Below are 13544 nucleotides of genomic sequence, written 5' to 3'. Positions count from 1 at the left end.
CTTGGGCATGGAGATTCAAAAGGTTATTAACAAATTGCACATGTATCTTCATTTTTAATATCCCATATCCAAGTAGCTATTGCATTCCATTATTTAATTTTAACTTTCATTTTATTTTGAATTATTATTAATTTATTTTTTGGTAACTGTATTTTTTTATTTAAGATATAAAAAATATAAATAAGAATATTTTTGTAAAATTTTAATAGAAATTAATTATTTTATAAAAATATTATATTATTAAATTTTTTGTTTTGATTTATATATAAAAAAAGATTAAATTTAAATAAATAATTTAAATTTAATAAATAATAAATTTAAATATGATATATATAAAAATATATAATATATAATATATAATATATATATATTATATTTCTATATTTTTTTATATTTTATATCTATTTATAATTTTATATTTTTTATAATTATGTTTTATGTTTTTATTTTATAATAATATAATTTTAATTGATACATTTTATATTATAATTTTAATTTTTTTAATTCATATTTATTTATAAAATTCTTTTACAATTTGTATATATTTTTTTTCATTTTTATTTTATATATATATTTGATATTTATTTAATTTTTAATATCTAATTTAATATAATTAAAAATTTAAATAATATTTTTAATGAAATAATTATCTATTTAATTTTTTTTTTGATTATTTTTTAATATTTTTTTATATATAATATTTTTATTTAAATTCTTTATACATTATATTTTTATTTATAATTAGTTTTTATTTGCTTTATATAATTGTTTTGTGTTCTTTTAATTTTTATATTTATTTTTTTATTTAATAATATTTATTGTATAATAAATCATTATTTCTGATATATAACCTTTTTAATCTATTTTATTAACATAATAAGTTAAAATTTCATTTAAAATTTAATTTAAGGATGTTTGTTTTTAATCTTATTTTTAATACTTTTCTTCTTCTAATCTTTCTTTTGTAATGTTCTTTAAAAATTTTCTTTATTCTTTAATTAATTTGTTTAAAAATCCTAATTCATATAAGAAAGTTTCTAAAAAGCGAATATTTGTATTCCTTAAATTAAAAACCTATCTTTTTATTTAAATAAAAAAATTATTATATAAGTATATTTCCATAGAATTTTTTTATTTGAAATTGTTACTAAAAAAAGTTAAACAACAATTTAAGTTTATAATTGTCGTAATTATTTAATAAAAAATATAAAAATAGATAAATTCAGACATTGGAACTATAATGTTTCTCCATTTTTATCCTTTTTAAAAAAGTAAGTTTACTTCATTTATATATTAATTCTTTATTTTGATCTTCTAAAACCCTATATATTAGATTTATTAATTGCTCTTATTAATAATATTAAATAAGATTAAATTGAATACTTTAATATTTATTATATGATTTATAAAAATATATATATGTACTATGAAAATAAAAACAATAATAAGATATTTAAAACAAAAAAATTACATATTTTCTCATTATATTTTAATAAAAAATATCTCTTAAAAAAATTTTTATAAGATTAATATATTCCCATAATATAAAATAAAAAAAAAATATTTACTATTAAATTGCATTTATTATAAAATAAAAATAAATAAAATAAATATTAATATAAAAACAAATAAAAAAATAAATTAAAATTTTTATATATATAAATAATAAATATATACATTTTTATTTTTTTTAAAATAAAATTATGAACTTATAAACACTATATAAATACATTAAAAAATCTAGATATATAACCACGTTAGCTTTCGGTTCTTTATTCATATACTAATATACAAATCCTTTTTAAAAAGTATATACATTCTATTAATAAGCAGACTAAAATAGCCCAAAATAATAGGAAAAAGATTAATTTAACGAAAACGATATTGAAGTTCCCACATCAAAACTATAAGGAATAATAAAAAGTTCCGATTTAATAGTTTTCGCAGGATCTGGAAATAAAGAATTAGCAAAAGAAATAGTTTCTCATTTAGACATTACGTTGGGTCGATTTTCTATACATAAAAATCCTGAAACGGAATTGTAAATGGAACTCCTAGATTCTGTTCGAGGAAAGCGAGTTTATATAATATAATCAATGTGTTAGCCTATTCATGATAACATAATGGAACTTTTTTTGATGTGTTCCACTTTAAAGCGTTCTGGGGCTTCTAAAGTGACTTGTATTATTCCATATTTTGCCTATTCTAGATAAACGTCTCAAGAATACGGAAAAGACAGGAAATCTTTAGCCGGTAGTGATATTTGTTTAATGCTAGAATAAATGGGATGTGACCAAATTGTGACAATAAACCACAATTAATAAGAAGTAAAGGGTTTTTTTTCTCCAAGGACCCCTCTTTTGAATATAGACGTGAATGAAATGGTTGTTCCATATTTATTAGAAAAATAAGTAAAGAATCCAGTTTTAATTTCTTCTCATATAAAAGCACGAAGTGTAAAAAGAATAGTTTAATTACAAAAAGCCTTCAAAGAATTCGAAGTAGAGACAGGAATTGGATTTATGGAAAAATATGTAATGGGAACAAACGATGAAGGAGTATCATTTGAATATATAGGAGATGAAGTATAAGGGAAAGATTGTGTACTCTTTGATAATTTAATAGATACAGGAAATTGTCTACAAAATGCGTCTTTTAAATTAAAAAATTTAGGTGCTAAAAGAATTTTTTGGTTCTCACCGCATGGATTACTAACTTAATAAGCTTAAAAAAGAATTAAAAATAGCTTTATTGAAGAATGTATTGTTACTAATTCATTAGAAGAGGTAAAACCATAGAATCCAAAGATTTAATACTTGTCTGTGGCAAAATTATTGGCAGAAGTTGTTAGTATTTTACATTCGGATTAAACTCTAGATTAGTTTAGGTAAAATAGAAATATCATTTAGTATTATAGCTCAAATTATAATTAAAAACATAAAATTAGAAATAAATAATAAATTAATACTTCTTTTAATGTTTGATTTTTTAATGTGTTGGTGTTTATTTAACAGATTAATATTATATTTATTAATTATTAATATTAAAAAAAATATTTAACATTAATATAAAAAAATAAAAAATAAACATATTAATTATTTATTTTATATATAAAAGAAAAAAATATATAAAAAAAAAAAAAATGTTAAAAATATTTAAATAAGAAAAAATATGAGATAATGAATTTTAATAAACATAATAATTATGATATAAAATAAAAATAAAAAAATATATATTATTTATTAAATAAAAATTAAAAACATTATAATGTATATATATTTAAATATATAAATATTTATAAATTACATATATTATTATTTATTTTAAAAATATTACAAAAATCGTAATAAACAAATAATTTATTAAAGTTAAATAAAAAAATATAATTAAAATATGCAATTTCTAAAAATATCATTTATAATATATATAATTTTATATTTTATATAATTATTTTAGAAAAAATATTATATAATTTATAAATAAATATAAATATTTATTATAATTTTTTATTATATTTGATACAATTATTTATATATTTATTTTAATTATATTTTACATATTTTTATTTATATTTTTAAAATTATTCATATTTTTACCTAATAAGCGGTAAATTATAATAATTTGAAAAAAACTATTAAAAGTTAAAAAGAAAAATTAATTATAATAGGTAAATTTAAAAATATAAAAAAATAACACAAAAAAAAAAATCTAAAATAATTTTTTTTTATCAAAAAATGAAATAATTTTTTATATCATTCATCATCTTCATCATCATCATCTTCATCATCATCTTCATCTTAATCTTATTAATTTTTTTATTAACCATTTTCTTCTTCATCGTCATCTTCATCATCATCATCATCATCTTCTTCATCATCATCATCATCATCATCGTCCTCATCATCATCATTATCATTATCCTCATCATCATCATCATTTTCATCATCATCATCATCATCTTCATCATCATCTTAGTCATCATCTTCTTCATTTTCATCTTCTTCTTGGGCTTATTTTCCTTTTTATTTCAAGTTTTAATGTTCATGTACTTCTTCTTCTTCTTCTAATTTTTTTTTTTTTATTTTTTTTTTTAATTTTGTTAATATATATTTTATTAATCTTTTATTATTTTTATTTTATAATTTTATTTTTATATTATTTTTTTTTTTTTGCTTAAATATATAAATTTATGATAAAATTACCTTCTTCTTCATTTTCTTCATCTTCTTCGTGCTTTTTAAGCTTTTTTTAAGTATTTTGTTCTTTTAATTATGCTCCTTTTCTTTTTTATTGCATTATATATTTATTTTTTTGGTTTTTTTATTTTTTGTTTTTTTAGAGATATTTAATTATTTTTTTATATTTATTTATTATATATATTTTTTTTTTTTTGATTATTTAATAAAAATATATTTATATAAATATTTATTTATTATTTGTATTAATAATATTAGAAATAAATTAAACAAAAATAAAAACGAGGGAAGAATTTATTTTTTAAAAAAAATAGTTTTTTTTTTTTTAATTTAATTTAATATAAATTTAAATTAAATTTTTTTTAATATTTTCTTTTCTTTTTGTTTAAATTAAAATTTGATTTGTTTTTTGATTTTTTTTATTTTCTTATTATTACGTATATATATTATAATTATTTTCTTGTATATTAAAAGTCATTTTAAAAATGATATTTTTATTTATATATCCTTTAAAAATAATTTTATAAAATCATTATAAATATAAAAATACTTTTATATATTTATTAAATTAAAAACATAAAAATTCTTAAAAAATTTAATAATTTTTTCATACATATTTTTTTTATTTCTAATGCAATATAAATTATTTTATTTTCTTAATTTTCTTTTAATATAAATATATAAATTTATTTCATTATCATTTCAATTTTCTATTATTTATAATATATTTACATGATTTGTATTATATTTTTAAAAAAAAATTAAAAATAATACATTTTTTCAATATAAGATTTTTTATAAATTTAAAAAAAAATATGTATATAAATATATATATTATTTATTTATTTCAATTTAAAATATTTAAATATTTATATTATTTTTTTTATTTGATATAAATAAATTAATATATATAAATATATTCATATTTTCATATATACATTTATTTATATATTTATTATATATATATAATATTTATTATTTTTACAATATATATATTATCAAAAAAATTTTTTTTTTTTTTTTCTTTTTGTAATTTTATTTGTCAAAATTTTAACATTTTTATTATTATTAAATATATAATTTAAATATATAATAAATACATATTTTTTCAAATATATATATATTCATTTTGAAATAAATATTTCATTTAAATATAAATTAAACATATTTGAAATTTGTTTATATTTATTCTTTTTAAATAAATTTAAAATTATATTTTTATTTATTTGTTTTATTATTATTTATTTATTATATATCATTATTTTCTCTTTTTTTTATGGTTTTTTTTAATATATGTTTTTATTGAATACATATTTTTGTTTTTTAAAATAAATCTATTATATAATTTCTATTCTATAATTTAATACTTTTTAGAATTGTTTTTTGTTTATAAAATAAAATAATTATCAGGTTAATTTGGTTATTATTTTTAATAATTTAATATTTCATTGAATACTTTATATATAAACATTTTTTTTTTAATTTTAAATATTTCTTAAACAGAAATTTGCCATTAAACAATCTATGTAAATTATAAATTTATTTTAATAACATTTTTTTCCTTTATTTTTCGTAGAAATCATTTAAAATATTTATTTTTTTATATAAGAAGCCATTTATTTTTTTATATAAGAAGTCTAAAAAAATAAAAAGTATATTTTTTAAAATTTTGAGTGTTTAGGATTATCTTTTTCTTTTTAGTAGAATTTATTACGTTTATTTAAATTTTATAAAAATAAATAAAATATATATCAAAAATAAATTTTCAGACTGTTCTTTTATTTTTGTGAATTTTTTAGTTTTTTTAATTTTTATTTAAGAAAATCCAATTTTTATTTTATTTTTAGATTATTTTTTACTTTTTAGTATTTCTTATTTTTTTTATAATATTTTTTGTATTTTAGACTTTTTTTCTTTTTCTTATATTACCTTTCTTTTTTCATAATATGTTTTAAATTTTAATTCATATAAAATTTAGTTTTATATTTATTGCCCATAATCGGTTTTTATATAAAAGATTCATTTGTATTCGTTTGTATTGTAATTATTCTATTTTCGGATTTTTAATAGTTTTTGGTAATTAAGGTTTTTTTTATTTTTCAGTTTTTAATTTATTTATTTTAATATTTTTTATTATTTTTTATAAAAGCAGAAATATTCGCTTTTTGTTTTTACTATTAAAACTGTTTTTTTGTTAAAAAATAGGAATTATGAATAAAAATGTTATTACTAAGCCTTTTTTTCTATAAAAAAATTATTTAATTTTATTCGTTTTAGGCTTTTATATTTTAAATATATTTTATTCAATAATTATCTATAAAAGATAGATGAAATTGAATATGATTAATACAAATTGTAAATATTTTTTTGTTTTATATATATATATATAAAATTCAAAAGTAATTATTTAACGAAATTTTTTTTTTTCAAAAAAATAAATAAAAATATAATCAAATATAAGTTATATTCGATTTCCATTAAAAATTAATTTATAAAGATCTTTTTTAGAAACATATTATAAATTTAAATTTATTTATAAAAAATAAATATAAAGTCTATATAAAAAAAAAATATTCAACAAAATAAAATATAACATTATGTATTTTTAATTTATAAAAAAAACGAATATATTATTTATTTTATTTATTCATTATTTTTATTCTTCCATTATTTCTTAATCTTTAAATTAAACATGACCTGTTTAAATCTTTTCTAATTCTTAATATTTTGATTATTATTATTCTTAGTACATCCTTTATTCGGCATTTTCAATATATCTTTTAAATATTTATTTCATTATATTATATTAAGTTTTAATTACCTGCTAACATCATTAGATTATGTTTTTGTATAAAACTTGAAATAATAGCAAATCATGAATATTAATAAATAAATCTATTTTTTTTTTATATATATATACAAACATATATAATATATACAAATGATCCGAAAAATAAAGAAACTGCACCATCAAATGTTGATTTTGGGTGAACGTACATCAATTCAGATTCAGTTGCTACTAATAATCCCCAATAAAACTTTTTTTAAAAAAATTAATTAATTATTATTTATTATTTGAGCATTTATTATTAATATTTCTTAAAATGAAATATATATTAAATTTTTTTCAAACCAAAAATATGATTCCTAAAAAAGATATAGCCATGCAATATTCTAGACAAGGTAAAGCCATTTTTTATTAATCTTTTATTTTTTATTGTTAAAGTAATATATAATATATAAATAAAATTATATATAAAAATATTTGATAAATATTTTAAAATAAATATTATTTAAAATCAAAATATATATTAAAATATTACTATTATATATATAAAAAACTAATATATATATATAAAATTATATTATTTAATTTATATTTTTTTATTTATTTTGGTTTTATTTTATTTTCTTATTTTTATTAAAAGAAAAAAATTATTCTATAAATAAAAAATTATTAAAAACAAAATACAATTTTAAACACAAATTTTTAATTTTTTTGATATTTAAATTTTTTTATATATGATATTTAAAACTTTTTATTTATATAAAAATAATAATTTATATAAATTTTATTTATAATATATATATATAATTATTATTTATTTTCAAAAATCACTATATCCAATTACAGAATTATTATTACTTATATCATTATTACTATGTTAATTAGAGCTTAAATATTTATTTTTATTAATTTGGTATTCATTAATATAATTCCCATTAAATACTAAAAATTAAGTCTTTTTTGTTTTATTTATTCAATAAATAAAATAAAATAATTAAAAATAACTTTATCATTTTATTCTTAATTTCTAGGAGTTCTATGTTTGAATAAATTATAAAGATAAATTAATGGCAAGAAAAAAGTAAAAACTTCAATAATATTTTTTAAAGCAATTTCTCCTCCTAAAGAAGACTTATTTTCTTCAACATAACTCTAATTAAATAATTTAATATTTTTTTTTATAAAAAAATAATACTGGAGGTAATATATGGCAATTTTTTTAATTTTAATTTATTTAAATTTTAAAATAAATCATTACTAAAAGTGTCATTATTTAAGAAATAAAATATACAATAATCAATCCCCTTTATATTTTAAGAAAAATATATATATATAAGTTTATCATTTTTTATTTAAAAAAAACCATATATTTTCTAATTTGTCTTCTTAATCTTCAAAAATTTTAATTCCATTTGTTTAATCCATAGTTAATAAAGACATCATATTAATTTTTTTTATTGAAAATTTATTATAAACCTTTATTCCTACAAACAAAAATAAACAGCCTAATATTGTTCCTATAATCCTTATTATTAAACCTATAGATTCAGAACAAGGTGTTTAATCTTAATTTAGCAAAATGCTAATTATCATAAGACTTAAATACAGTACAATAAAAAATAAGAAGACATATAATAATCTATATTTTTTTGTTAATTTAATTTTTAAAATAAAAAATTACAATTTTCGCTAATTTATTGATTTCCCATCTTCTGATTTTTAAAATTTATGTATTAAGTAAACAAAAACTCCCGAAAATAATAATTAAAATAAATAAATTATAACTTCAAATATTTAGACATAATCTAAAAGTGAGATTTTTAATATTTTAACTGTTAATTTTTATTAAAAGATAATAAATAATTTTTTTATTTTTTTCGTCTTTTGTTTTACGGCTTGAAATTAATATCACAAATAAAAATATCATACTCTTTTTACATAAAATCTTTTTCTTATTTATGATTCTTCTGTATATTTATCTTAAACATAAAATAAGCATTATTGTGAAAAATATTAATTGAATACAAAGGCTTTTTTAAAAAATTATTAATAAATGAATAAATATTATTTTAATTTTTTTAATTTTTTTTAGTATAATTTGTTATTATTTTATTTTTTTCATTTTTTTTTATATAAACTAGATTTATATATACTTTAAATTACCATATGCAGAATACTACATTATAAAATTATTAATCTGTTTCTTTGCATTTAGAGCAAATCGTAAATATTAAACTTTTTAAAAATATTCCCATTCAAATTGATATACAATATTTTATAATGGTTCTTTTTATTTTGATTATTATCTATATTATTTTAATTAAATTTATAATTTATATTAAAATCACCTTTAAATATTAAAAAATTATAGAGAATATATATAAATTTATAATAGGATGTTTATAATTTAATTAATAATATAAATCTTATTCATAGATATTTTAAATATATTATAATTATAAATTACTTATCTTTTTTTATAAATTTTTAAACTAAGTAAATTTGTTATTTTTAATAAAAAAATAAAATGTATTTTTTAAAGTTTTAAATAAAAATAATAATTTTCGAATAAATACTAATTAATTTGAAATTTAATTAAACAAAAAATAAACTCAATAAAAATATATGGTATATATAAAATTAGAATATTTTTTTAAAAAAATTGAGAATATTAATTGTATAAAGAATATACTAAAAAAAAATTATTTATTTTATTTTTACTTTATAGAATTAACTCAAACATATTGATATAAAAATTAAATTAATGTTTTTTTTATTTATAAAAACTAAGTTCATAATAATTTAATATTATATAATTATTAATAAAAATACAAATGTTAAAATAATATAAATTAATGACAATTAAAAATTATAAGAATTATTTTTGATAAATAAATAACATTTTAAATAAATATTTTGAAAAAATTAATATTTTTATGTATATAAACTTACAATATATATTTTTTTATATTTATTTTATGATTAATATAAATATATTTGTATAATATTTTTAATGAATAAAAGATTAAATATATATAATAATGAATATGATATAAACTATTTAAACATATTATGTGTATATATGGTTAATTAATGACTTTATTTTTGGTTTAAATTTTCAAATTGGAGGCTATATATTCTTTTATAAATTAGATGTTCGTTTTGGATAATTATAAAAATACTAATAATATGAAATTTTCAATTAATTAATTTATTTTTTAAACAAAAATAAATATAAATAATTATATATTATATATGTTAAACTGTATTAAAAAGTTTAAGTGGAAAAATTGTAATTCTTTTTTTTTAATTTAATTTATAATAATATATAAACTAATTAAGAATTATTAATAATTTTAATAAAAAAGTATATTTATAGCTTTATTGTTTAAAATTATCAAATATATAAAAATCATTCATATTTTTATTTCTTTAATGTAGTAATAGGATAATTAATATTATCAATTTTATTTATTTGATTTGTATTATAACAAATCTTATCATTTTAATTTTATAAAAGAAATTATTCCCTCGAGTCATAAAATATTTAGATTTTTTCCTGATTATAATTTTATAAATTTCCTCCTTTTTTCATTAAAAAATTATCCAAAAGACTTTCTTTAATTTCTATTGAAGGTTAAGTATTATTTGTATAATTATCTAATTTTTAATGAGTATTTTTTAAGGTTCTTTAAATGTTATCGTTTAGATAAAACTCCTATTAATATTCCTTCTATATATTTACATATACATATATTATATATATTATGAATTCAAAAAAATAAATATACATTTTTTTATTTCTCTTCTTATTAAATTCCATATAAATTTTTAAATGTCTCTCTGAATTTCTTATCCAGTTAATTTTCATAACTTTTAATTGAATTTTCTTCTTAAGGAATTAGTACTTTTCTTATTTCAAGTACATTTTTTTCTAAATTATCCCTATATTAATAAATAGGTTCTAAATGTTAAAGTCCTTCATATCTTTCTTTTAGAATTTTGTAAAGATTAATACTAGGTTATCTATTTATATGTTTAATTTTCTATTTTTTTTTTTTTTTATTAAAAGAAATTAAAAAGTTAATTTTAATATTTTATACATCAAGTCTTTATTGTAAATTTTATTATTTTTAAGCTATATTTTTGGATTAAGATTCAATACTTTTTTTTTATATATATATATATTTATTTTTAATCTTTTTTATTTTTTAACTGCTTTGGATAAGCTTTTTGTAATAAATCATTCATTCTTATTTTTTCTACTACTGTTTTCTTCATTGATCTTATTATACGTTCCGAACTTGTATTATATCGCATATATACATTAATCATTTAGTCTTTTAATTCATTATTTCGTTATTTATAAATATGTCTTTTTTATTGTTTTATTAAATTTTATTTAAAATAAAATTTTTTTTACTTTGTTTTATCTAAAAACTCTTCTTCTTTTTATAAATTTCTTTTTATATTTTTATTTTTTATTTTATTTATTTTTTACTTCTTATAACTTTATATTGCTTAGTTATATTATGATTGTCTTTCTTTAGCTCTTTGTTCAATATATTGTTTATCCTAATTACTATTTATATAATTTATATATTATTTTTTTAATTAAATTATGGTATTTTATTTATTTAGTTTAATCTTTTTAAATATAAAACTCACAGTTATTCAATTAATGTATCAATATCTATGTTATTATTGTTTTTTTGCATTTTTTATATTTATAATTTAAGTTTTTTTGTTTAAATATAACTTTTTTTTTTTTTTAAATATGTAAAATAAAAAACAAATTATATTAAAAAATATATATATATATATTTTTTATTTTTATTCGAAAAAAATAATAAAAATAAAATAAAATTAAAAAATTAAAAATTAAAAATTTATAATAACAAAAAAAATAAAAAATCCTAATTTATTTTAAAAATAAAATGATATTTTTTTTTTATTTTTTTTTAAAAAAAAAATAATATTCATTTTTCATTTCCAATTATTAAAATAATTTTAAGCTTTTTCTTTTAAAGAATCAAAGTTATCTTTTGCTTTAAAAATCATATTTTTTACAACTTCTAATTCTATATATATATATATATATATATATATATATATATATATATATATATATATATATATATATATATAATAATAATATAAAATATAAATAAAAATATATTTTAAAACGAAAAAAGAAAATTATAATATACTTTAATCTCCTTCTTATTCATTATAATTATCTTCCGGTTCTCCATAGAACTATTTACTTGAAATAGAATTTGTATTTTAGAATTTTTAAAAATTACCAAAATTATTTTCACTTTTTTTTTAAAAAAATAAAATAAAAATATATATATATATATATATATATATATATTACTTATTTTATGATCCGAATTATTAACTTGATATAGATTTTACATTTTATTATTATTTTAATTTATTTAATTTTTCTTATTAACTATTTCCTTCATTATTATAGTTATTTTAATAAATAACTTTAGTTTTTTATTATTCCTCAAAATTATTATTTAATATTTAAGGAGAACTATTTTGCTATGTATTTTTTGATCCATCTCCATTATTTGAGCCTAATCCATCATCAATTACTAGTTTATCAAAATCAAAATCATCTATTTTTTATGCTTTTACTCCCTTTTTTCCAACTTTAGTTTCTTTTATACTTTTTTTTTTTATTATTATTTTTATTATTATTATTTTTCTTTACTTTGAGAAAGTAATTTTTTATGTTTATATGTTTGCTGCATTTGTGATGTTATTCTAAAATTTATTTTCTTCTATATTTTTCTTCTTCGATTTATTATTTTTCTTCTTGTATTTTTTTTCGTTTTATATATCTTATTATTATATAATAATATTCTCTTATTATTAAATTTTTGGCAATAATGCTTCAACTTTTCTTACTAATTCATTCTTATATTTCTATACGATTGCCTATTTGTAGTCTATATTCTTATTTTGGTCTGATACTATGCCGTTTTTTTTCAAATATTCTAAGGCATTATCATTTCCGCCATTTTACATACATAATATTTATTTACGGTTCCATTAATCTAAATCTATTGATCTATATATTTTATTAATATATATATATATATATATATATATATATTTATTTGTATTATACCTAACAAAACTAAATGTAGGTGTATAACCTCTATGTTTTGAAGAACAATCATAGCAAATAAATATTCCTTTTTTTTTTTTATTTATATTAATTATATATTTATTTTGTTTTTTACCGAAATAACAAGATGCCCAAGTTGGATTTTTTCTAGCACAATCTATACATTTCTTTTTTTTTATTATTTTTAACAAAAAAAATATTAATTTAATATGTTTTTTGAAAAAAATAAAAAAAAAATATATATAAATAAAAAAACATTATTTGCTGGGTTTTTTTTTAAATCTTCCATTATTTAGTCTCTTTCTTCTGCTGATATGTAATTCTGTTATATTAATATATATACATAAGTTTATATTATATGTTTTTGTTTTATTTACTTCAGACATTTTAGTTTTTTTGTTTTTGTTTTTTT

General features: G+C 14.0%; 3 protein-coding genes across 3 annotated transcripts, besides 47 other annotated features; 1 reads left to right on the top strand and 2 right to left on the bottom strand. All coding sequences in view use genetic code 6, as the record gives it.

The window, feature by feature from the left end:
• Positions 1-276: 276 nt before the first annotated feature.
• Positions 277-324: a microsatellite.
• Positions 322-376: a microsatellite.
• Positions 338-376: a microsatellite.
• Positions 371-423: a microsatellite.
• Positions 371-427: a microsatellite.
• A 30-nt stretch (positions 428-457) lies between these two features.
• Positions 458-497: a microsatellite.
• A 190-nt stretch (positions 498-687) lies between these two features.
• Positions 688-743: a microsatellite.
• Positions 744-1586: 843 nt separating this feature from the next.
• Positions 1587-1641: a microsatellite.
• Positions 1594-1647: a microsatellite.
• Positions 1648-1744: 97 nt separating this feature from the next.
• On the top strand, positions 1745-3183 carry IMG5_053140 (phosphoribosylpyrophosphate synthetase, putative; the record flags this gene model as incomplete). The annotated part of the gene is made up of 2 exons (XM_004037373.1): positions 1745-2603; positions 3118-3183. Coding segments are annotated over 2 exons (925 nt in total), but the record flags the coding sequence as incomplete, so codon positions are not given.
• Positions 3106-3144: a microsatellite.
• Positions 3107-3141: a microsatellite.
• Positions 3113-3152: a microsatellite.
• A 307-nt stretch (positions 3184-3490) lies between the features above and the next one.
• Positions 3491-3576: a microsatellite.
• A 68-nt stretch (positions 3577-3644) lies between these two features.
• Positions 3645-4327, bottom strand: IMG5_053130 (hypothetical protein; the record flags this gene model as incomplete). Its single annotated transcript, XM_004037372.1, has 2 exons — positions 3645-4063; positions 4203-4327. Coding segments are annotated over 2 exons (435 nt in total), but the record flags the coding sequence as incomplete, so codon positions are not given.
• Positions 3752-3791: a microsatellite.
• Positions 3752-3797: a microsatellite.
• Positions 3832-3991: a microsatellite.
• Positions 3832-4006: a microsatellite.
• Positions 3835-3971: a microsatellite.
• Positions 3835-4001: a microsatellite.
• Positions 4068-4171: a microsatellite.
• Positions 4069-4098: a microsatellite.
• Positions 4303-4338: a microsatellite.
• Positions 4339-4394: 56 nt separating this feature from the next.
• Positions 4395-4433: a microsatellite.
• A 272-nt stretch (positions 4434-4705) lies between these two features.
• Positions 4706-4771: a microsatellite.
• A 315-nt stretch (positions 4772-5086) lies between these two features.
• Positions 5087-5122: a microsatellite.
• A 5-nt stretch (positions 5123-5127) lies between these two features.
• Positions 5128-5161: a microsatellite.
• Positions 5130-5175: a microsatellite.
• An 89-nt stretch (positions 5176-5264) lies between these two features.
• Positions 5265-5290: a microsatellite.
• Positions 5288-5338: a microsatellite.
• Positions 5307-5355: a microsatellite.
• A 431-nt stretch (positions 5356-5786) lies between these two features.
• Positions 5787-5832: a microsatellite.
• Positions 5833-5972: 140 nt separating this feature from the next.
• Positions 5973-6013: a microsatellite.
• An 18-nt stretch (positions 6014-6031) lies between these two features.
• Positions 6032-6076: a microsatellite.
• A 637-nt stretch (positions 6077-6713) lies between these two features.
• Positions 6714-6770: a microsatellite.
• Positions 6771-7468: 698 nt separating this feature from the next.
• Positions 7469-7515: a microsatellite.
• Positions 7500-7556: a microsatellite.
• Positions 7501-7557: a microsatellite.
• Positions 7557-7619: a microsatellite.
• Positions 7620-7749: 130 nt separating this feature from the next.
• Positions 7750-7802: a microsatellite.
• A 394-nt stretch (positions 7803-8196) lies between these two features.
• Positions 8197-8229: a microsatellite.
• Positions 8230-11447: 3218 nt separating this feature from the next.
• Positions 11448-11484: a microsatellite.
• Positions 11485-11710: 226 nt separating this feature from the next.
• Positions 11711-11750: a microsatellite.
• Positions 11751-11970: 220 nt separating this feature from the next.
• On the bottom strand, positions 11971-13450 carry IMG5_053120 (hypothetical protein; the record flags this gene model as incomplete). Its single annotated transcript, XM_004037371.1, has 4 exons — positions 11971-13072; positions 13133-13199; positions 13248-13299; positions 13389-13450. Coding segments are annotated over 4 exons (1281 nt in total), but the record flags the coding sequence as incomplete, so codon positions are not given.
• Positions 12067-12143: a microsatellite.
• Positions 12332-12361: a microsatellite.
• Positions 12672-12711: a microsatellite.
• Positions 12675-12700: a microsatellite.
• Positions 13088-13117: a microsatellite.
• Positions 13451-13544: the final 94 nt, after the last annotated feature.

This window comes from Ichthyophthirius multifiliis (genome assembly GCF_000220395.1).
Source record: "Ichthyophthirius multifiliis unplaced genomic scaffold scaff_1120509250171, whole genome shotgun sequence".
NCBI classification, from domain to species: domain Eukaryota; phylum Ciliophora; class Oligohymenophorea; order Hymenostomatida; genus Ichthyophthirius; species Ichthyophthirius multifiliis.
This window is presented reverse-complemented; position numbering and strand designations above follow the sequence as displayed.